At 39.0% G+C, this 23,323-nt stretch overlaps 2 protein-coding genes across 3 annotated transcripts; one reads left to right on the forward strand and one right to left on the reverse strand.

Annotated features, from left to right (window-relative positions):
• Positions 1–13: 13 nt before the first annotated feature.
• On the forward strand, positions 14–8,165 carry cldnd1b (claudin domain containing 1b). 2 transcript variants are annotated; one of them, XM_074629923.1, is made up of 6 exons: positions 14–120; positions 1,192–1,219; positions 1,577–1,865; positions 3,243–3,350; positions 4,420–4,557; positions 6,655–8,165. In XM_074629923.1, the coding sequence occupies exons 3-6, from the start codon at positions 1,580–1,582 to the stop codon at positions 6,873–6,875; spliced, it is 753 nt and encodes a 250-aa protein (XP_074486024.1). In that variant the 5' UTR covers positions 14–120; positions 1,192–1,219; positions 1,577–1,579; the 3' UTR covers positions 6,876–8,165. The 2 variants fall into 2 exon arrangements, with proteins under 2 accessions (XP_074486024.1, XP_074486023.1); XM_074629922.1 differs by having other exon boundaries at positions 1,192–1,865.
• Positions 8,166–8,764: 599 nt separating this feature from the next.
• Positions 8,765–20,064, reverse strand: LOC141764606 (N-acyl-aromatic-L-amino acid amidohydrolase (carboxylate-forming) B-like). The gene is made up of 7 exons (XM_074629924.1): positions 19,867–20,064; positions 14,107–14,333; positions 13,805–13,997; positions 11,902–11,995; positions 11,706–11,813; positions 11,032–11,144; positions 8,765–9,315 (listed from the first exon to the last, which is right to left on the reverse strand). The coding sequence occupies exons 2-7, from the start codon at positions 14,331–14,333 to the stop codon at positions 9,121–9,123; spliced, it is 930 nt and encodes a 309-aa protein (XP_074486025.1). The 5' UTR covers positions 19,867–20,064; the 3' UTR covers positions 8,765–9,120.
• Between the last annotated feature and the right edge of the window lie 3,259 nt (positions 20,065–23,323).

Genomic DNA, 23,323 nt, shown 5'->3' on the forward strand with positions numbered 1-23,323 from the left:
TCTACGCTGGTTTGCCAAAGAAGCAGAAGAAGAGGAAGAAGAAGGTGGAGGCCTGCTGGCTTGAAATCCAACGAGCTGAAGAAATAACGCGAAGATTTGGACGTTTTTTCCAACAATGAGGTAAAAAACAACAACAACAACAACCTTGAGTTTAATCCTTAACGTTTAGCAGTCAGTTAAATGTCTCTATACGTCTGCAGACAGCTGTGGCTCACTATAATCTGCTTTATCTAGCGTGTAAGATGCTAACTTAGTTACACAGCTGAGGAAGCTCCCAGCTAATTAGTATTATTATTGTTATTGTTATTATTATTAATAGCTGTAACGTGCCTAACAAGCTAACACCTTACTGTAGCACATTTTTTACATTTTTCCTGTGCTTTTTATGATGTTATGATATGTTGTGTTTTTATTCCTGTTATTTCTTGATGTTATTGTGAAGCCCTTTGGGTACCCTTTTGGTTATTGTAAAGGGCTTTACAAATGCATGTTGATTGGTTGATTGAAAACATTACATTTTATAAATTCTTTATATGTTTGTCTGCAAAAAAAATCTTAATTTGTAAAGTAACTAAAGCTGTCAGATAAATGTAGTGGAGTGAAAAGTACAATTTGCCTCTAAGATGTAGTGAAGTAGAAAGTGGCATGAAAAGAAAAGACTCAAGTGAAGTACAAGTATCTCAACCTTTTGGTTATTGTAAAGGGCTATACAAATACATTTTGATTGATTGAATGATTGATTGATTACTGTTGTTGTTTACCTGCTAGGTAACGTTAAACAGCATGTAATACAGGATTTAATACAGGATTTAATTAATTCACATTGCAGTTACATTAATTTCAGAAACATGCTGATATTAAAAATAATAATAATTTAATTTCCCAGTATTGTATTCAGAATTTGCTTTAGTGAACAAGGTTTTCATTGTTAATAGATTTTGTCCTCAGTGGGCTTTTTATGAAGCACCAGAATATAATTTTGGTTTAAGCTTTCACCTCACTGTTGTTGTTTACCTGCTAGATAACGTTAAACAGGATGTAATACAGATGTAATACAGATGTAATACAGATGTAATACAGGATGTAACACAGGATGTAACACAGCATGTAATAAAGCATGTAATACAGGATGTAATACAGGATTTAAGCTGATCATTAACATGTGTGTATCTTTGCTTCTTTCTTCTGCAGGTTGTGAACGCCTCAGCTCAGTGTTTTGGTGGGACAAACACTCAAAATGCAGCACATTATCAATATGATAAAATAAGAGTATCATGTTGTGATATGTCATACTACCTGACAATAGTTACCAGACATGCCGTGGTGCCTAAACACCAAGCGGAAGTATAGTTTATAACCATCACACTGTGAAAGCCAAACTGCATTTTATTTTTATTTTTTTATCAGAGAGCAAGTTTCTCCTCTTAAACATTCAAAATCTTAATAATACATTTTATTTATATATTGCTTTTCTGGATACTCAAAGACACTTTACACAGATAAAATGATCATAAAAACATCATAAAAATATAAAACACACAATATTAATTATAATTATTTAAATCTTCATCTCTAGACCATGGTAGACAATCGCTATGCCACAGCTCTGGTCATCGGCTCGGTGCTGAGCCTGCTGGCCACAGTCTACCTCTCTGTGGCTGTGGGAACTCAGCACTGGTACCAGTACAGCTGCCCGCCAGTCAAATGTGAGGGGAACAACACCTCCGAGCTCAGAGACGAGTTCATCAATGGAGAGTTTGATGTGAAGACTTACAGCGACACCATGTTCCGCCTGAACGGCACCCTGGGACTGTGGTGGAGGTGCATACTGGTGCCCGGCCAGTCTCACTGGTTCAAAGAGCCAGGTATGTACCTCCTGATCAAAACATTACTGCTCTGCAGCTCTCACAATGCACACTATTAGGTAGATCTACCATTATTAATTCATGTAATGCAGACAAGCTTATGGGTCAGTGTATCTTTTCCTCATTTGATTTTCCCATTTTTGATTTAAAACGGGGCGTTTTTTCGTTTCTGTCTTCTAGCGATTTTATTTTTTGTTTTTAGAAATAGAAAATGAAAATCAGCCCGTTTTTTAAGTTTAGTTCATCCCTTCTCGACCCCGTTAAAGAAAATCATCTTGTATTTCAATATTAATTTTTGCATTTTAAAATGAATATCAAATAACCACTAATTTTTTGTTTTTTAGTATCCGTTTGTGAAAGGAAAATCAAATGACCAAAAGATCCACTGACCCTTATGCCTGCAGTGATGTAATTTAAATTGTAGTAAAGATCACAAACTTTGAAACTAAAATATGTCTGGCTGCATTACAGGTAAATATGACTAGACGTCAATAATGTTTTCATTTAATAATATATGGAAGAAATAAGAAATGGTGGCTTGAGCTTCAGTGAAACATCAGATCAAGCAGGTACAGGATATGATAATTTAAAACGCTACAGAAATTTTTGCGCTCAAGCTTTAAAAGTTATTTGAGGGTGAAAGTTAAAAGGAAAAGTTGAATTGGTGCATCCCAGCCTGTGAGTCCAATATTGTCATAAAGTCCTCATGCAGCATTACCTGCAATGCAACCACGGACAATAAAAGGGATAGCTACTAGGGCTGCACGATTATGACCAAAATGATAATCACGATAATCAATATTGAGATCACGATTATTTATCACGGTTATTCATTGATTTTAGGGGCAAAATATTTTTATTTTCACTTTCATATTTAAATAAACAAAGCACTGCTTTCACTTTCACGTTGTGCTTTCATTTTGTCCTGCTAATTAACAAATTTCTGCATCAAAATGAGACATAAAATAAGGCTTTTCTTCACCTGAATTCAGTGCATTTTCCTTTTGTTTGTCTGCTCTCTGTTAAAACAAGTAATATACAGTATGTTACTCTTCTGCTCTGGACAGCAGCTGCAACATTCAGGAAAGTTTCTCACAGGGTGGCGCTGTAGGTCTCTCGTACAGCAAATTTAAATGTCAATATCGCAGTCGATCATGTTCATTTAATTGTGGGAAGCCAAAATTATGATTGCGATTCATATTTTCTTAATTGTGCAGCCCTAATAGCTACCTCAGTATTAATGATGAGAAATCACTTATTTCTATTGTGTCGTGGTGTACTATATACCCTCAAACTGCCTAACCCTACATCACACGCTGTGTGTTGGTAAATGATGACCGCTCAGTTGAATTTGTGCTCTCTGACTCTGACTTTTAGATCCGAAGATGGAGACGCAGTGTGTGAGCTTCACTCTTCCTCAGCAGTTTAGTCCAAAGTACAAAAACTCTGGAAAGAATAACAGCGAAGAAGATCTGCTGAGAACATGTGAGTCTAACCTGTTTCCCCTTTGTCTGTACACACAAGGTTGTGTTTAAGGTTTCTGTTTACCCTGCTTCCATTTTAACCCAGTTTCAACAGACTTGAAGGCCACTACCACATCTTGTGAACTTTTTTATGACAGTGTCCATTTATTTGTGTTATTGGTTACAGTTGACTATTTTAGATATGGAATATTTAAAATCTTGATTTACCAGCAGTAACAATTGCATGGGACAAGAGATGGGTATCGTTAAGATTTTGACAGTACTACTACTCTTACTGATACTGCTTATCGATCCGACACTTTAACGGTACTCTTAACGGTTCTTTTGGTTGTTTTTTTAAGAGAAAAAATTAGATTAATAACATAATTAACATTGCTTTATTTTGTGATATATACTGTATATAAATTAACATTAGAGTAGCAACTGCAACAGCATTGTTTTGAACAAATCACTGATAATGTGATATAGTATAATCATTATTTATAGTATAAGAAACGGTCATGTTTTGAACAAATCACTATTATAAACTATAATGTGATGATGACAGATTGCTCGTGTTTCCGCCCTTACAAGCTAAAGACTTGTTGAACTTTTGGCATCGAGCATCGTCTGCATTGACTCGACTTTCGACCGTTTTGTTCTCTCCATCGTCGCTAAGAGCAGGGTCTCCGGTCTCTTGAGAGAGAGAGAGAGACGCACACAGACGACAGGCTGAGAGAGATCTCTCCTCTGGATTGGAAAATGCATCACTGACGAATGTTTTAGTCTCATTACAAGTTGGAAACAGAGTTTGTGAGAACAAATGTGCAAGATGACGTTTATGTAGCCAAAATGAATAGGAAATCAGTTTTCTTAATTTCTTTAATACCGATAGCGGAACCATTAACGTCAGAGCTTATCGATACTACGGTCTTGAAAAACTTTGCCCCGGGGCTCGTTTAGAATTGTGACCATGTCGTTCTGTTTCAGTCCCTTTATTGTCTAAACATGCGCCTGACATCTTTGAACATTAGATATATTATAATATTAGTTTATAAGTGTTTTTTCATTAATGTTCTCTTCTTGTGCAGACTTGTGGAGGTGCCAGTTTCTCCTGCCCTTGGTCTCTCTGGCTTTGGTGTTCCTCGGCGGCCTTGTCGGGGTCTGTGCCTGCCTGTGCCGCAGCTTCACCCCCACCTTGGGCGTGGGAGTGCTCCATTTACTCGCAGGTGAGAGAAATGCATGTACATTCCCCAATTCCTGCCATGGACCACAGGAAGAAAAAAAAAACCCCAGAAAAAATGGTATCTGCTATGTTCTGAAGGGACATTTGGATTTAGTTTGCTGCCCACCACCATCTTGGCAATTATGTAAACAAGGAAACATAAATCAAGGGGCACGGTGGTGGCAAGGACTGCAGTAAGAGCCTCCTGTCGTTCACCTTCCCAAATGTATAAAAATCCCTTTTACATGGTGATTTTGCCACAGTATTGTTTTGGAGGAGCAGACAAAGGCAGAGCTGCTGTTGCTTACAGAGCTGTTTAAACTTACAATGGACTCACTGGCCGTGATGACGCTGGCGTGTGAGCTTATATAGGAAACATTTTCCGTGGGTATTTGTACACGTCGCAAGCCGCCAGCGCCTTTTGTGCCTAACACGTGTCCAGCTGGTGATTCGTAAACTAACATCAGCCTGGCGGTGCTGCTTGTGGCCTTCTTCTTGTAAGGTGAGTTTTTCCTCCCACATCTCCACCTGATTGCGACTAATTGAACCGTTAGCTTTTACTATACCACACTTAAGGTCTTCTTTTGCTTTGATTAATTAATGTGATCAATCCTCGTCACCTGGTGAGCTTAGTCAGACACATCCTGACTCCTGTAAATTTGTATCATCAGTGAAGATGATTGTGATTTTCTTAGTTAGTGGAGTTTCTTAGGAGTCAGGATCAAGCTGCTGCAGGTTAGAATGTATTAGCTGCAGCATTAATCTGTGGTTGTTGTTTAGTTTAGGGCTGCACGATTTTGAAAAAATATGTAATTGCGATTACTTTGATGTTGAAATTGCGATATGACTTGTGATATTAGAGGGAATGGTCATTTTGACATCATTATTTTAATTGAAAATCATATTAAAATGATTATGGGGTGATTTTTACATGGATCTGTATCAAACAAAGATGTCTTCTTAAGTCTGTAGAATATGATGTGTAGGTCAGGACGTCTCTGCAGCACCACAATATTTAATTAAAAATGGTATTTTGACACATTTCGCCTTTAACAAATATTGCGATTTTAACAAATATTGTGATTTGAAAATTGCAGCTGGCCATATTACGATTTCTATAAAATTTCAATGAATAGTGCAGCCCCAGTTTAGTTCCATCTGACAGAACATATAAATTCAGTCGGGCCCTGTTCAGACCTGGCATTAACATGCATCCTGAGTGATTGGATCACAAGTGGACAGCTTTAAGTACATCTGTTCACACCTGGTATTAGAATGCGTCTCCAGTGACCACTTGTGATCGGATCTCACTTCCCTGCTCTATATACAAATAAACATGGTAGTAAACACATGGCTAATACAGCAGACGTTGTGACGTAATATTACATGAATGTCAGCAGTAATCCTACATATTCGTGAATTCAGGCACATTTTTATCAACATCAAAAACATAAGGTTATTGTACCGGTGGTCCCCGGGGACCTCCATACCACGGACACCACTGACTTTGCCAGGAAACAGCGGGTACAGAGCTTCAGAGAGCCGGGGATGAGAGAGAGCGAGCGGTGTCAGCTCCGTGCAAAGCACCAGAGCTAAAACACCAACACATCATTGACAATATGATAATAATGCACTGTGTGTCTAGTCTGATAGTCTGTAGATATGTAGCTTAAAGATAAGATATATTTTAATAAAATACAGTTGTACCGACAGAATACAGTAGAGCACAGAAGCTCCATGCTGCGAGGCAGACAAGCGCTACCTGTCCATTCATCTGAGGAGCACAGAGACCCCGCAGATCCCAGCGGGATGTCAGTAGGCGGTCCTTAATGTGGCCCAGGACACATTCGAGTACACACTGCTAAAAGAATGTGGCCATATGTGGCCCAGATCACCTCTGAATGTGGTCTGAGAGATCGGATCTCAGTGCGTCCTCAATGTGTCTTGAGTGCGTTCACACCTGTACTTAGAGCTGTCCACTTGTGATCCGATCACTCAGGACGCATGTTAATACCAGGTCCTTCACACCTCCACAAACACAACGCGGTGCTTCAAATTATCCGTTTTGTGGTGTTCATCATCTCTCTCCTCCACTCATCAGGTCTGTGCACTCTGGGCACCGTCTGCTGTTTCCTGGCCGGGGTGGATTTGCTCGAACAGTACTCCCGACCACCAGAAGGGGTGGAGGGCTCGTTGGGCTGGTCCCTCTACCTCGCCCTCATCTCCTTCCCTCTGCAGATGATGGCAGCTGCTTTGTTCCTGTGGGCGGCCAGGAGTCACCGCAGAAACTACACCCGCATGACTGCTTACAGGGTAGCCTAAAGAAAGACTATCTCAACTACTTACCTTCAATCAGCCTGCTGGTCTGAGGACTTTCTAAAAAAAAAAAAAAGTTTTCTGGTTGAGAAAAGAGTGTGCTGGTTGTTACCTTTCACTTCTTCTGTAACACTCTTTAAATAGATAAAAACACGACATCACAGATCCAGGCAGGAATACATTAATCCAGGTTGCAGCTAATCATCATAAGTGCTCATAATTAGGGGTTTAATAGCTTTGAGTTGTGTTATTTCACCTTTGTTTTTTAGCATGTCTAACTTACCCAAAGCATGTTCTTTAGTGTATTTTAACACCCAGATATCGTGGATCATTTTGTTATTGCTGGCGTTACCTGTGTCGTACTGAAATGCCTTCTTTTTCGGTTGCCATTGCTTCTAAAGCTGCTCACCACATTGCCCTTAAATCAGTTATAGATTATAAACTTGCACACCAATTTATTTCCGACCTGCCGTTATCTAAGCCAGGGTAGCTTTCTCTGTTAGTGCATGAAAGAAATATTACACAAGCCTATTTTTTTATGTTTTTTGTGTGGTTTTATTTGTTTTGCATAATCTTAAATATCAAGCCTTTGCTGTGCATGCCTTTAAGCTGACATTTCTGTCATCTGTGGTAATCGTTGATTTCAGTCTGTGGTGTGTGTGTTGACTTAACGTCACTCACTAAAAAATGAAACCACTCATCTCTCATTGTCACCTGTGTTTATAGATCTAATATTTATCAATGTGGTTAATTTGAATGTTAAATTTGCCACTCGAGCAAACCTGTGACCTCTTTGTAACATTTAAATTCTGATGTTTCAGCCCCAAATTATACTACTGCCACTTTACATTTGTTAAGCTACTTAAAGCGTTTTTCTAATCGTGGTTGCGGTCAGTTCTCTGTTCCTTTTTAGAGCTCAGTTGTTGCTCGACTGACTGGTTTGACAGCCAGATATCGGTTTGGCATCAATTTAAAGCCTTTTAAATGTTTGCTGGTGATACTCCAGAGTCAAAGAGGTATTTTGAATAACAATTGAACTTGCAAAATCTTCATTTGCAAGTGAAAATCCTCCTTGAGTCTGTCTTTACACTTAACATTTGTGTGGAAAGTTAATGAATTTGTTACTTTTTTTGTGTCCAAAATATCTAATTTCTTAGTATACAAATTGTGATGTTTTTGTGTCACAATGTTTTGGTATTCGTCTGACGTGTGTACACTCTGGCTTTTGTAAATGTTTTTATGTATTCTGAAGCGCAATGTACCTGTTTCTGTATTGATAAATTTGACATTTGCTGACTTCTGACTTTTTTGTATATGTGTGTGATCTGGTGTAAAACGCCATCATCAATTCTTACAGTGTAACTTTATACAGAGATGCTTTGCTATTGCTGTTTTTAGCCGTGGCCCTTGGGATAACAATGCAATACTTTGCTTTATGACCAAAAACCTACAAAACTAATTCCCATCAGCCTCCGCTGTACTTTGTGTTTAGTGTTCATTAGCAAATGCTAACATGGTTAACTAAGTTGGTGAACGTGGTGAATATTAAAGCTGCTAAACATCAGCATGTTGGCAGTAAAGCGAAGAATTTTTACATGCTTTAATGTTAAAAAAAACGACTTCCTTTTTCTCTTAACCTCTTTTCACCCTCTGTCTGAAACGCTCTGTTTGACCTCTTGACCCCCCCCCCCCTCCCGAGAAGCCCAATCTGCTCTGATTGGTCAGCTGGCCCACTCTGTTGTGCCTGGTCAACTGAACCAAACTCTTCGCGTGGACTTTGGGCTTTGTGACTTTGCAGACCTTTTACATGAACAAAAAAATATATAACACATTGAAGGAAAGGGGAAAAGCATAATATGTCCTCTTTAAAAAGATCAAAACACACCATCGAGTAGTTCAAAGTGATCCATGTTTCCATTTATTCAAACATGGTATTGTGCATCATTGCCACACTGCAAAACATTTCAATATCTTAGTCTGGTTAATAAACGGGGTGGGGGATTATAACTTCAGAACCTGTGCAACGTCATTCAGTACAAAAACAACTGGTTTTACACAAGCCTCCTCTTTAAGCCTCACAGAGATAGTACTGTTGCATAGCTCCTGTATTTGATAGCCAGGAGTTAATCGTGTCATTGTGTCCGGCACCTTGCATAAGTTTGTGCATTTGCTCACTTGAGACGATTAAAAACATGATTATGCATATAGTGTGCACATTCATTTTGTCTGTGATTATAATTTAGTTCTACTATCAGTCCTTCTTCACACTTACAGACGGTATAGTCAGTGTGCGCTTCTTGGCTAAATGGAAAGCAATCTTCTTCTCATAGTAGGCACATTCATTTACAAATAAAGGGTAGAGGTCTTCTCCCTCGTGCTTCACCGTCTCCCCAGAAAATGACAGGAACATTGGGTCGCCTGATTGGAGAAGCTTGAAGTCATTATCCTGGAGAAAGATAGAGAACGCTCACAGGTTAGACTTTATGCATCAGGGCAGCTTTTGAATACAAATATGGCATTTACTGTTACTCTAATAGTTTCACAAATCAGGGCTTTATGGATTCATGCATGTAGATTTATCTGTGCAAATGGGACTAGTGTATGTAGCGTTGTTTAGAAGAATATTCAACATTTTGGGAAATAGGCTTGTTCACTTTCTTGCCGAGAGCTGAACCTGTAATAACTGATTTTGTGGCCACTTGGGGGCAACTGAAACTAGTTATTAGCACAACATTGTCATATTATCACCTTTTTAAGTTGATAGAGAGAACAAACTTGTCATCAAACAGTTGATTATTTACACATCCAGCCGAAATGGAGAAACAATAGCATTAACTCTCTTTACCAGCTGCGACAGCCTGTGGCTGGTATTGTTTTCACCTTGTGAGTCTGTGTGTGTGCCATCCTGGAGACACCTACTGTAGCGGAAACTACCACAGAAGCTTTGAGTACTTTGCCAGGTTTTTATATGTCTGTGGACAAATTTTTGTCACCGTGATAGCGTCGCAACTGTGCAGGATGCAGTCATGAAACTTTACAGGTGTGTAGTTGAGATCAAAATAAAAGGTTGAGTTTGAAGATGGGTGTGGTCCGAGCAAGGGCGCCGGACGTAGGGCGGTAGGAAGTGGAGAAGAGGTCATTGGCCCAACCACTTTACGCCCTCGACCCGATTTGGCGTCACGAACGTTACAGGTGTGTAGTTGAGATCTTGGTTGCCTCGACAAAAAGGATTTTTGCTTTTGGATTATTACAGAAATAAACTCTGTAGCAAACCAACGTTTACGATACTTACACATTTTGTTCTGCAAGATAATCTTCATAAATGAACACCACTTTTATGATTTTTGAGGTGTAAATGCAATCGCCAGAAGTAAAAAGCTAACGTTAGGCTATAAATAAACTACACCACGGTCGCAAGAACACGAGTATACACAATGAGGCTGTAAAGGTGGACGAATCGGCGTGATGACGTTTAGTAGTGTCATTTAGCCACTTGTTAGCAACCGCCTTTTTTAAGACACATAAAAGCATCAAAATTCACCAGTGGGACATATACTGATGTATTTAATATTTGAGAACAAAATGTTAAAATCTCTTCAGCTTGCGTTAACCACAGACCTTATTTAAGGCATCTAACTAAAAAACGTTTGACTTCCAGACGAGGGAACCAGAAGTGCTAAAATGCTAACTCATTTCCGGGTTTCAGGACTCATTCCTGTTGCACTCTATTGCACTGTTGCAGCGGATGTGATCTCATCGCATGATGGTCTCTAGTTTAGCTCTGTCTTTTTTGTCTGTACCAAAAGGAAAATATCTGTCTCTATTGCTGCTAAATGCTCCACTGTGTTCACCAGCTAACTGTGTATTTAGGTAGTGAACAGTGGGATTTTAGAGCTTTGTTGCTGAAAACAGCTGCCTGCTGCGGCTGAAATCCACACTATGAGTGTTGAACAATAAAGTTGTGGTCCGAACAGCAAAACAATGAGCTCAAACTATAAAGCTCCATAAAGCTGCAGATTCTGAGGTAATTCTCCACATACGAGTGACCCCTTTCACATTGTCATTTGATTGATTGATAATTTGACAAAATTATAGATCATAGTCGCTTTAAGTGATGGTTTATGTGTGTATGCATCTTTCCCCAGATGTCCGTGTCCTCTACCTGCAGCTGGGGGTGAATGGCAGCAGTGATCTCTTTGGTTGTAGGATCCCTTGGGTAGTCTACAGAATTCACCGTAGTGTGTACTTCCACTTCTCCTCCTTCAAAAGTACTTCCTGTTGGCAAAGGGCAGTAATAGATTAAGTAGTAATGCTGGTGTACTCATGGAGGCTCACAGTTGCAGAGGTACTGAGGTCATTTAAAAGCTTCAGTACAATTATAAATCATTTCAGAGACACCTGCATCCTAGACTTGTGCTGCACCCTCTATTGTAAATCTCTGAAGCATATATCTCAAAACCTGGGTGAATAAAACCAAAAACTACATGGCTAGATATCACTAAGGATAAGTAATTAAATAAGTAACACTATATTTATAGAAAACTTCTCAAAATCAGGGTTACAAAGTGCAAAGAAAAATACATATTTAAATCAAAGACGTATACAAACAAAGTATACAAGAAGTATACAAACAAATCAAGACAAGGAAGGATCAATAAAATGCCTTTGAGAATAAAAAGATATAAAACACTCAACAGAGCTTACTGTTTGATAATCTAGGTCACCAGACCAGCAAAAGCTTGGTCACCACGAGTCCTGAACTTTAACTGAGAAAAAAAGAAGTGCTTTTGTTTTTTGGGTGATCTAACTCTTTAAATACTAGATGTTGTTTCTCACCAGAATTAAATTTCTGAAGCCATTCTATTGTGAGATCCACTGCCTCTTTCGCCACGTTGAAGATGTCAGCTCTGAGCACGCCGTTAGGTTGAGGTCCGACTTCAATCGCTGCAGAGAACAAGAGAAACAATTCCAGCATCTTACACTTTAATCACTTCAGTTATTCAGATGCAGACAGACAGATACAGACACTTACTGAAGCCATGTTTGCCCACCGACTCCAGGGAATAAGCCTCAGAAATGGGTATATCCAGCTGGATTGCTCTCACAGGCGCAGAGGTCATCTTGCTCTGAAAACCAGACAGGTTGACTATTTACAGCACTGCATTCTTCAATTCATACAATACATATACAGCTTTATCCTGGAATTTGTCCATAAATTCAGATTTCTGAGACCATAATTACATGGTATGGCGTGCAAATGACATATATAATGCAATAATAACAAATTACTGGTACACAACAGACAGTTTTAAAACACTGCACGAAGCTTACTTCAACTGAGCAAAAACGAAAGCGGTTTGTCCAAAATGAAATATCTCAACAACTGGGTGGATTGCCGTGACATTTGTGGTCTCAGAGGATGAGTCCTAATGACTTTTATGATCCTCTCACTTCTCCTCTAGGATTACCGCCAGGTCAAACTTTCTATCTATCCGTCCAATACTTTGGTTTATCACTAAATACCTGCAAAACTAACTTAAGCTGTTCTACTAAGTAAAGTTGTGCTACTTAGCAATTGTTAACATGCTAATGCACTAAACTAAAGTCCCATTTCCACTGCAGGAACTTTCTCCCGGAACTAAGAACCCTTTGAGGAACTCCTTGCGTTTTGACTGCAGGCACCAGGGTCTAAATTAAGTTTCGGGTACATTTTATGGGGACTTTTTACCCTTCCAAAAGGCCCTGGTCGGGGGGGTAGTACTTTATGAAAGTACCGTAACTTTCAGGGTGGAGTTTGCAGGGATGACCGTCACTGATTGATAAAAAACACACACACACAGAACCGCTGCTTCAACTCGTGTACCGCTTCATTCATTAGCAAGGAAGTACTCAAGTATCAATTTAGGAACATTTTAGGATGACATTGATAACCTTGAAAGTAAAGTCAGGCTTTGCTGTCGGCCTCCCGACTCATTAAAAAAAAGAAAGAGAGAAAAAAGAGAGATATTGGGAGGATGAGTGGTAACATTAGAAGAGGGAGACATCGCGGTGGTGCCTTGAATAACAGAAAAACTGTTATTTTCTCATTGTTTCGCGGCGTTAACGTCCGAAAGCACAAATAAACAGGCGGGCACACTAAACTGCAGGTTGCGGCGTGTTTAACGCTGCGACCACCAGCAGCCCCCGTCACATGTCATGTTGCTTTTTCATACGTCAGCGGACTAATTTGACTAATCTTTGCAGGTCTTTAGACCGCAGTGGAAACACAGGCAACAGTGGGCTGAAGGAACCTTAACTAACAGCTAAAAGTCCTGGGAACTTTTGGTGGCAACCCGGCCTAAGAGGGTGAGCATGGTAAACATTATACCTGCTTAACATCAGTATGTTGGCATTTAGCTCAAAGCACGGCTGCTAACGTGTCTGTTAAATGCACTGTAAAGTTTCCTGCTAAGAACATATATTGGTCACAGTTCTTAAAAAGAAAGGTTAAGGGATCCTTATCAAAAACGTTTGTTTGTGTTTATGTAAAAAAATTACTCTGCAGATATTTCCATATCACGTTGTTTCAATTGAGTATTGATATAATTAAATATCATTAGAGAGTTAGAGACACTCCTATTGTCCTGTCTAAGCCTTTATATCTTTCTTTGGTGTTGCTTACTCCAAAGATACTGTACAAATACCCTGACTGTAATTTCTCCTCTCATGTTTTCATGACATTTTCTTATTGATAACTGCATTTTATGCTGCTTGTAAATAAAATGCAGTATTTGCAGTAAAATTAAAGTTCATTAAGTTGAACATTATGATACCTGCAGTTCCAGTACATTTGTTCTTCTTTGAAATCGTTAGAGTCAAAGTCAGAAAGCTGCATGTCATGAAGTCAAATTGTATCGCTGTAAATATTTGTCTGGATGACTCCAAGAAGCTCTCACCTGTATGTATTTGTAAATGTGCAGGGTGATCCAGTCTAAGGAGTAGAAGATGAGGCACATGCCCATGTTGGCAGTAGTGTTGTGGATGTCGCAGAGCAGATCCACAGCCTCTGGGCTTCCTTTGGGCCCAAGTTGAGCGTTCAGCTCTTTGGCTCGCCTCAATTCGTAGGGTGTAGAGTCTGTAATGGGAGCACTGGAAGCCAGAAGATGTAATGATTTTTTCTCATACATGCATACTCGATTAAATTAATTTTAAACTATTTACTGTAAAGTTTTGGTTCAACTTTTGTTTTTCAACTGACCTCAGCAAGGCATCTGTGAAACAGCGATTGAGATCCGTTTCGATGTATCTTCTGCAAGCATCCACAGCCCGTGGGTTTGATAGGACGGTAGTTATAGCAACAGATCCAGCCTGATCTACCTTCTGTTTCTGCATTTCTCTCACTATGTACACCCCCGACATCTCATTTCCATGGGTGCCACCACTAATGGCGACACGGGACAGTGGTGAGAAAAACATGCGCTCCATCTGTTGGCAGGAAAACAAGAAGATGTTAGAGAAGTGTTGTCCTGTCTTCTTTATTCTAACTCGGTCTGTGTTCTCAGCAAGCCAACGAGTTTTAAAGTGAATGTAAACACTCAGGGAGTCTGCATGTTATACATAAACCAGACGGACGAGAATGACCTGTGATGGGATGGTGACTTCAACCTCTGGTGAGTCATTTCATTTAATAAGTGACTGACGTAGTCGTAATCACATTAAAGGAGATCCCAGTAGACCGGTTCACCTCTGTGCTCACCTATACGTTGAACACACAGTTTTTCAGTCTGTTGTTTGAACGTTTTGTGAATGATTGCAGACGACTTCCTGAACGCAACAAACTGTGGTCGTCCATTTACTGACCTGTTTTTCCTGTTGTTGATAGGCAGGTCAGATAAGTAAATGAGGCACAGGTTGTTGACTTTGTAAATTTGTTTTAGGTTTAGGTGTCGCAACTCAAAGAGAGATAAAAGATAACAACTATCCCGACTTTTGTTGTCTGTTTGCCAGTGGAAGTCATAAACCTTAAAGTGTTTCTTAAGGTTGTGTAATTAACAAGATAACCACTGTGAGGGATGAAGGTCTTTAATTGATTGCTCCTCAATTATTGCAGGGACTAATACTCAACTCTCCTCCTATAGTTACTACACTACATTAACGTAGCTCATTTTTACTGTTTTAGGTGATATGTACATTTTATTATTTGCAAAAACTGTGGTTGCTTTTAATTTATAATTCAGTTGTGAATTTAACACAAGTTCCAGTTTAGTTCTTGAGCTGAATTGTCTTTAAATTCAAGCAGTAAATGGAAAACACATTTGACATTTCTAATTCAAATGAAGGGAGTTACAAAAAACTGAAGTCAATAATATATTGAATGATAATTTCAATCATATTAAACCTTTTTTGTTTATGAAATATACCAAAATTATTTCTCAATTGTTTGATTTTGGGGAAATAGGAAATTGAAGGAAATATTCTAACTTGCGAACAAGATGCAAACTTTTTATTGTTTTCAATATTATTTTTTGTTGATACTTGTTAGTATCATAAGGGTTCCTGCACAGCACTGCATTAAGATACATTGTGAAAGTGTATAAGGCCGTAGAACATGATGATATGTTTGTGATGTCCATCCCCATGCTCTATTATGTCTCATAAATTGTTGCAGCAATTTCTGGGTTGATACCATTTGTTACACAGATTTTGTGCTAAATTTAACCATTTTTTATCATTTGAGAATTGATAAAAATGATCAATAATCCCTCCAAAATACCACATTCAGACACCAAGACCTTGAGGAACACCACAGAAAAAGCCATGCTGTGATTTGGTTTCAAAAACTTTTGACATTTGTGGATTTCTGCAAGAATTGCATTTTTCGGCGATTGAATAGCGAGCTCTTCTGTTCTGGAAACTGCTCAGAAACCCCCTTATTGTCAATCTAGCTAAAACCATCCATTCTCTGAATGCTCTAGGTCTCTAGTTTGTGGCTGTAAAGTTTCATGAGGCTGTGATTATCCTAGAGGTCACCACAGGTCATTTCATACAGGTCAGGTTTCAAAAAATGATCTCACTACAATGAAATGTGGGGACTAACATCATCACACATGCATACAGTTGGGCTCATTGGATCCACAAAACAGGTCAAACAGGAACACAAGAAGCTGTTTAAATACAGCAGCTATAAGGAAGTGCTTACAAACAAATGGGCACAGTACAGTCAACGTGGGTAACAACAGGTTGTATATTTGCAGGATGTTCTGCAATTTTCAGAATATAACTGAATGTGCAGAGTTATTGGACAGATAACTACTGGATACCTTAGTGTCACATAAGATTATTTGTATGTAATATTTATGATAGTAAAATGTTAACACTAGGGCTGTCAAAGTTAAGGTGATAATAACGCGTTGGCGTGAATTAGTTTTAATTGCACTAATTTCTTTAACACATTAACACAATCGATCTTTTGGAGGTTGTAGTGGGCTCAGTTTTAAAGCTAGAGTGAAGATACTGGTATCATATGAAACTAGAAAACCTTGAATACGAGCTTGTCAGGATGGAGGTTAAATAACGCTCCAAACTTGCGCTAAATTTTGGTGGGGAAAAACTGTCATGGCCATTTTCAAAGGGGTCCCTTGACCTCTGACCTCAAGATATGTGAATGAAAATGGGTTCTATGGGTACCCACGAGTCTCCCTTTACAGACATGCCCACTTTATGATAATCACATGCAGTTTGAGGCAAGTCATAGTCAAGTCAGCACACTGACACACTGACAGCTGTTGTTGCCTGTTGGGCTGCAGTTTGCCATGTTTTGATTTGAGTACATTTGTTATGCTAAATGCAGTACCTGTGAGGGTTTCTGGACAATATTTGTCATTGTTTTGTGTAGTTAATTGATTTCCAATAATAAATATATACATACAATTGCATAAAGCAAGCATATTTGTCCACTCCCATGTTGATAAGAGTATTAAATACTGGACAAATCTCCCTTTAAGGTACAGTTTGAACAAATAACAAATGCGCAATTTATTTGCAATTAATCTGCAGACTGAGACGAGCATGTCGTGTGCAGCGGGCAGACTGCGGCTCATCGACTGTAGTTCACTTTTGCTGCTGGATTCTGGATATGTTAACGTTACAGTTCTCGGTTCTCGACACTGCTGCAAGCAGCACTTTCTGGGGGCCAAGCAATCAGCCCGTTCGGAACGGCCACGCGCTACGAACAGGCAAAAGCCCCCGACAGCGCTGCAAGCAACAATACAGGGAGGCTACCAGGAGTTTAGCTCCAAACGGGCACGCCACAAACAGGCACTGCACTTAAATGTGTAATTTCCTGGGTTGAGCTTTGCGGGTAGAGTAGCAAACGTGTTGTGCAGCAATAGCAACCACATATGTATTCAGGAAGTGGATCAGCTTATTGATCACAGATGCAAAGACTTTACCAGCGGAAACAATGTCGCGCCCATTCATGTTGAAAGAGCCCCGGCCGAGTGGGAAGCTCCAACTCGACCGACTAACGGTGTGACTCACTCAGTCAGTGATTCAGTGACAGACTTTTGACATTGAATTTATGGTTGATTATGATTATATTTGGTAAATTTTACATACATAAATGTGAAGTAACAAAAGTTACCCCCAATTTCACTGGATTTATATGTGTTTAAAGAATATATCAAGACTCGCACACTTACAAACACAAAGAAAAGCGATAAAAGTGTCAAAATGTATAGTCAGTTCTTTAAAGACGAATAATGTATGTTTTTTTTTTGCTTATAATTTTCTATTTTTTAAGTTTATTCATCCCAATTCTATTTTTAACTTATCATTATTATTTCTATTTATTTATTTAAATTCATATCCTTGTTTATCTGTATCATTATGAGTACATGTTTGCAATGTTTTGCAAAAAAAAGTGACAGACTTTCATGTTTATAGGGCTGACCCCCGCTTTCGCTGCGGCCCAGCCAAAAACCACAGGGGATCACACATCTGCTGTTAGGGGCCCCAACTTATGCAGGGAACTCGGTCACTGTCCTAGTTTAAGTCTTGTCTAAAACTCCTTTTATTCAACTTCAATTAGCCTAAAGGATTTCAACAATAAATTATAAACATCATATTTAAACCTGCATTAGGCGGAATTAAAATACAATTCCATAATAACTTTTCAGCATATTGTAATTCAAGTGTTCTGAGTGAAAACTAGACTTCTACCCCTCATCATGGCTCTGTTTTCAGGCTTTAAAAAATCTTGATCCTTGATCAAATGGTCAAACTAGGCAGCGCTGATCAAATATGAATCAATATTATGTTACGTTAATGCCTATTTCTCACCTCAAATGTTTTCAGAAATATCTTGTAGTGCACTGTTTAGCTGTAAAATGAGAAAGTTGGTGGGCGGTGCTTGGTATTTCCTGAACTGATCTCAACATACCATTAGGAGCACCGGAGGACAAAGAGACACATGATTTTTTTTCAGATTACTTGTCTCATGCATACGACGGAGTATTAGGGCCACATAGATGGAAAAAAATAAATCTGAGATTTCGAGAATAAAGTCATAAGTTTACGAGTAATATTATGAGAGTAATAAAATGCTCATTAAAGGGACTGTTTGTAACTTCTTACACGTATAAATCATTGCGGGTCGGTGTCCCATGCGCGCTCCCGTGTGGCTACGCTGTTCAGACTTAGACTCCAACACAAACTACACGGAAGCACCAAAACCGCAAAGTTATATCTAGTGAAGCCCGTCTGTTAAACAGTGTTGGCCGCGGTCGGAGGACGCGGGGGAGACCGTAGCTTTGGTCTCCAGGGCCGGAGTCTCTGCTGTACCCTGCTCCTCTGCTCCTCTGCCTGCCTGCGCTCGTTCTCGCTCATTCAGTTCGCTCCACCTCACGTGCATGCGCGCACACTACACACTGCAGGAGAGTTAGTAACTCTGAGAATATCTAATAAATGTACAGTGGACATTTGTGCAGAATTAAATGCTGCAGCTCCTCCAGACCAACAGAGGTTTCCCGTGTCTTGTGAAGTGACGGGGCTCCGCAGCAAGTAACGTTATCGTCTCCGACCAAAACTCCGGTGTCTCCCCTGTTCCCTCCGGCCGCGGTCGGGAGGCTGAGGCAGGAAAAGCCAACACTAGGATCAGCAATGATTCATGGAGAGACCTTCGTCTGGTCAGCTAACATTACTGCCAAGCAGCTGAAATATAGAGTGATATTGTGCTTTTAGCTGACGTGTGTCGCCTCACTGTTTTGAGCGATGCTCGTTCATGTCTATGTAGAGCGAGCACAAGCGCGAGCAACAGGACGCTGACTTTCGTTGACTTAACGGCCACAGGTGTCCCTGTTAACAAGCATTTCTGATTCTCACAAACAGTCCCTTTAAATTACGACTTTTTCTATTAATATTACGACTTTATTCTCAAAATCTCAGTTTTGTTTTTCCCTCAATGTGGCCCTAATACTCTGTCGTACATGCACTACTGTCAGGAAATAGTGACCGTCTTGTAAAAATATTTGTTTTGCTCCAATCTGCCTACTCCAGCTTTCACATTTAGCACATATATAGTTACTCCAACAACATGCAGGGATCTGAGTGACTGCCATTACATTCAGCCATGTTGTCTCCGTCGTACTCTGATATGATGCAAAGTAAAAACCTGGATCTGCATTTTAAAACCCAAGCCACACTTCATTTTAACCCTCCCATTCAACATTTAAAGGCAGTATATAAACATTACATACATACACATAGACTAATGTAGTCGTAAGCAGATAAGTGTTTACTCCTCCTGTGACCACCCACCACCCAAGTGGAGGCAGACTGGCGTAATAATATAAAACATGTCTTCATAGGAGAAGTCATGACAAATACTGTACAATAATAAATACTTAAAGTGTCCATATATCTTTTTTACAACTACATCTAGTGTGTTATAAATAATTTATTAAATGCGGACGTATGCTTTCTATATACCAGAAACAACATTCACAGTTATGTGTCTTACCTTTCTTTCAAAATGCAGCCCTGCTCAGAATTCACTGTGCTTCAACAACCTTTGTACTTAGACGGAAGTCGTATGAGGACAATAATACAGTATTTCATAACGTGCCAGAACAGCAATAGGCATACTAGCACTCTGCAAGCTACTTTCCAGTCAGAGCCATTAACCGTTCACACGCACAGACTTGAATGAATGCAAAGCCAAGCACAAACCACATACTTATACGCCCTGTTTCAAACATGGCCCTCCTCCTTCTTCCTTATACTCTGTCCCGCGTCCCTCCTCTTTATGTTCTTCAGATCAAATTTCAAGCAGTTAGACACTTTGTGATGTAACCGAAACTTGCTCTCTGTTAATTTCTGCTAAACCAGCCAGAGTCGCTGTGGGTGCTCTGTGGGCTGGGTGCAGCTTTGAGGTGCCACAACAACAACAACAACAACAACAACAACAACAACAACAACAACAACAACAACAACAACAACAACAACAACAAGACTACATGCTACGTTAATACAAATCTACTGTAGTCATTTCATGCCTCCAGCTGTTTATTCTGTATATAATAGTCTACTGTTACTACTTGTCATTACACTCAAAGTTCAAGGTTCTTTACTTGTCATATGTCAATTCCAGCAAAGCAGACTTTGGTAATGAAAATCTTTGGTCTCAGGTTTCTTCAACAATGCTCATAAATTATGTATATACATGTATAAAAGGGAAAATCACACAAGTAAATGAAATAATAATAAAGAGATGAAAAATAATAAAATAAAGCAAAATGATAATCTAATGCATAAACTAGGGTTAGTGCAGTTAAAATAAATATACAAATACGTAAATATAAAATAGTAATGTAAATGTGAATTTGTAATTTAGTTGATGACAGTATTTCAGATGGAAAACTGAGTGTAAACAAGATGTATTATGTATAGAGAAGTAATAAATGTAAAAAGGGTTAGGGTTAACCCTAAACCTAAAGAAGTTGTTGTTTTGTTGCCTAAACGTGAAGAAGTTATAGTTTTGTTGCCTAAACCTAAAGAAGCCTTTTTGTTTGTGTTCATAACATCCAATGATTACAGAATCATAAGGTATCAAACAACATTCATCAGCATTCAAAAGAATTCAGGTATATTCAGACAGACAGCATGAGAAAAATAATGTGTTTTTTTAACATTAAAGCATGTAAACCTGTTCTTATAAAAACATGTTCTAGTAAAAACCTGAAATACAAGCATGAACCTGAAAATGAGCACGATATGTCCCCTTTAATCAACTTTGATGTATCAAAAAGAACCTCAGCCATGTAATTTACTTTATACCAAGACAATAAGATAATTAGCATTCTTAAGACTGAAAGAGCCTGAAAACTAACCTTACCGAGACTAGGCTAGTCTGGAGGGATCAGTTACCATGGCAACTTAGGTCAGTCTTATTTAAAGGAGCAATACGTAGGACTGACAGTTAGCGTTTAAAGTAGGTAACCGCAGTCCAAATTGAAAACATCGGAGCCGTGGACTGTCCGTTCCTCCGGTGTGGCTGATATGAGTTAGCGCACGTTTTTGCAATTTGAGGGTTACCTTCTAGACACGACCATATGTCAAGCAGCATTAGTCGGAATCACTTCACCGGCTGTGTGTCTCAAGTACTCGCTGCTTTGATAACCAGGCTGCACACAGACCACAGAGAGATGTGCCGAGGCTTTTCAGGTCAGGTAGACTCTAATGTTATGTTATCTGTGTTGATCCAGTCCATTTGCTTGCTTCCATGGCTGCAGAAGGATGTTTGTATGCCAGTTTGTTTCATATGTGGCAACGGGGTGTCGTAACGGGCAGTGGATGGGATCACACCGGCCAAAACAAAAACGGACGCTCCAGACCGGAATGGAAATTTCAAAGGAGAACATACTGGCTGTAGCATTATTGTAGGAGAAGCCAGTATTTCAATTCAGCATGTTTCTTTAATGTCTTATGACATATCATGATCGTTTTATGATTTATTACAGTAAATATATTACACACTGGTAATACCACCTTTAAACCTCCTTTACGAAACAGAATTTCCTGAAAATAAGCCTGAGATTACTGAAATAAACCTGGTTTAACTGGTAATCTGACTTTATGAAACACCCCTCTATCAATTCCCAATAACTTTTTTAAAATAGAAATGATTTATGACAGAATTATTCATTATAATGATCAGTCGTTCTAGTCTAGTCTTAGTCTATAGTCGGTAAGGTGCTAACTTTAAACCTGGTCAAAGATCTGAAAAGTTCTGCTGGCACAGATGTTGGCAGCACTATACCTATAGTTTAATTTTCACAGAAAAGTTATAATTGACGTGGTTTTGGATAGATGGACTACAATACTACAACTACACATCTTGTGACTCATTGGAGGGGTGCTGAACAAAAGGTTGGGAATCACTAATCTAGTAAATGTTAAAAAGTTGATTAACTCACATCTTTCATATCTTTCCCCTCCATATAACCCCTCCGATCTCTTCCATCTCTGTCACTCTCTCTAAAGGGAAGTCCTAAGCTCCATTTAGACGTGTAATCCTGTCGGATCAGTCACTTGATCATAAGCTGCTTCCTCTCACTCGTTCACTCTCTCTCTCTCAGTCTCTCATTCTCTCGTTCTCTCTGACAGTTCAGTTAAATCCACTGCATTTCATTTTACTTCAATTCAATTTATTCCAGTTAAACCCAACAAGCTTTAACTGAATGAAAGTCATGATTTTGCCAATGAACAATGAATTGCTGCTGGTAGAGGAGACGTCTGTCTTTGTTCAGCTCTTCTGACTTTTAACCTGTTGACATCTGACCTTTGATTGATTATCATGGTTTATAACAAATCCATATACTGTTACAATGACAATTTAATACAAAACAGAGGTTACATTTTGCCAGCATTTTATTTTGGCGGACCCTTTGAGCTGCTGGTTTAAAGGTTACATTGTGTATGTTTTTAAGTTTTAATTAGTGCGTTCACAGGGCGTGTTCATATACATGTATTTATGATATATAGTCACAGTACACACATAAGTATGTACACACATTTTGCCCTCATGTTTGCTGCCAGAAGATGGCAGAAAAGCTCTCAAGCCCAACAATATATGTGCAATTTTCCCCAGTGGAGGAATTACAATTACTGCCCTCCATTGGTGGAAAATAACTAAGTACATTTACTGAAGTACAGTTTTGAGATACTTTTTTTTTTTTTACCCTTAAATACTTCAGTATTTCCATTTTACGCCACATTATTCTTCTACTCCACTACATTTCAGAGGGAAATATTGTACTTTTTACTTCACTACATTTATCTGAGCTATAGTTACTAGTCATTTTTCAGATTAAGATATTATTATTATTATTATTATTATTATTATTATTATTATTATTATTATTATTATTATTATTATTATTATTAATGTGGATGGGCAACAGGACAAAATCTTTTTG

Source organism: Sebastes fasciatus, chromosome 3 (genome assembly GCF_043250625.1).
Source record: "Sebastes fasciatus isolate fSebFas1 chromosome 3, fSebFas1.pri, whole genome shotgun sequence".
Lineage (NCBI taxonomy): Eukaryota > Metazoa > Chordata > Actinopteri > Perciformes > Sebastidae > Sebastes > Sebastes fasciatus.

Bases quoted from the DNA above. Each gene is read 5' to 3' on its own strand.
- cldnd1b (XM_074629922.1), top strand. From the start codon at position 1,580: ATGGTAGACAATCGCTATGCCACAGCTCTGGTCATCGGCTCGGTGCTG. The intron at 3,351-4,419 runs GTGAGTCTAACC...CTTCTTGTGCAG, and splicing joins AGAAGATCTGCTGAGAACAT to ACTTGTGGAGGTGCCAGTTT. The intron at 4,558-6,654 runs GTGAGAGAAATG...TCCACTCATCAG, and splicing joins AGTGCTCCATTTACTCGCAG to GTCTGTGCACTCTGGGCACC.
- LOC141764606 (XM_074629924.1), bottom strand. From the start codon at position 14,333: ATGGAGCGCATGTTTTTCTCACCACTGTCCCGTGTCGCCATTAGTGGT. The intron at 11,996-13,804 runs GTGAGAGCTTCT...TCTGGTTTTCAG, and splicing joins ACATTTACAAATACATACAG to AGCAAGATGACCTCTGCGCC. The intron at 11,814-11,901 runs GTAAGTGTCTGT...TGTTCTCTGCAG, and splicing joins GGTGGGCAAACATGGCTTCA to CGATTGAAGTCGGACCTCAA.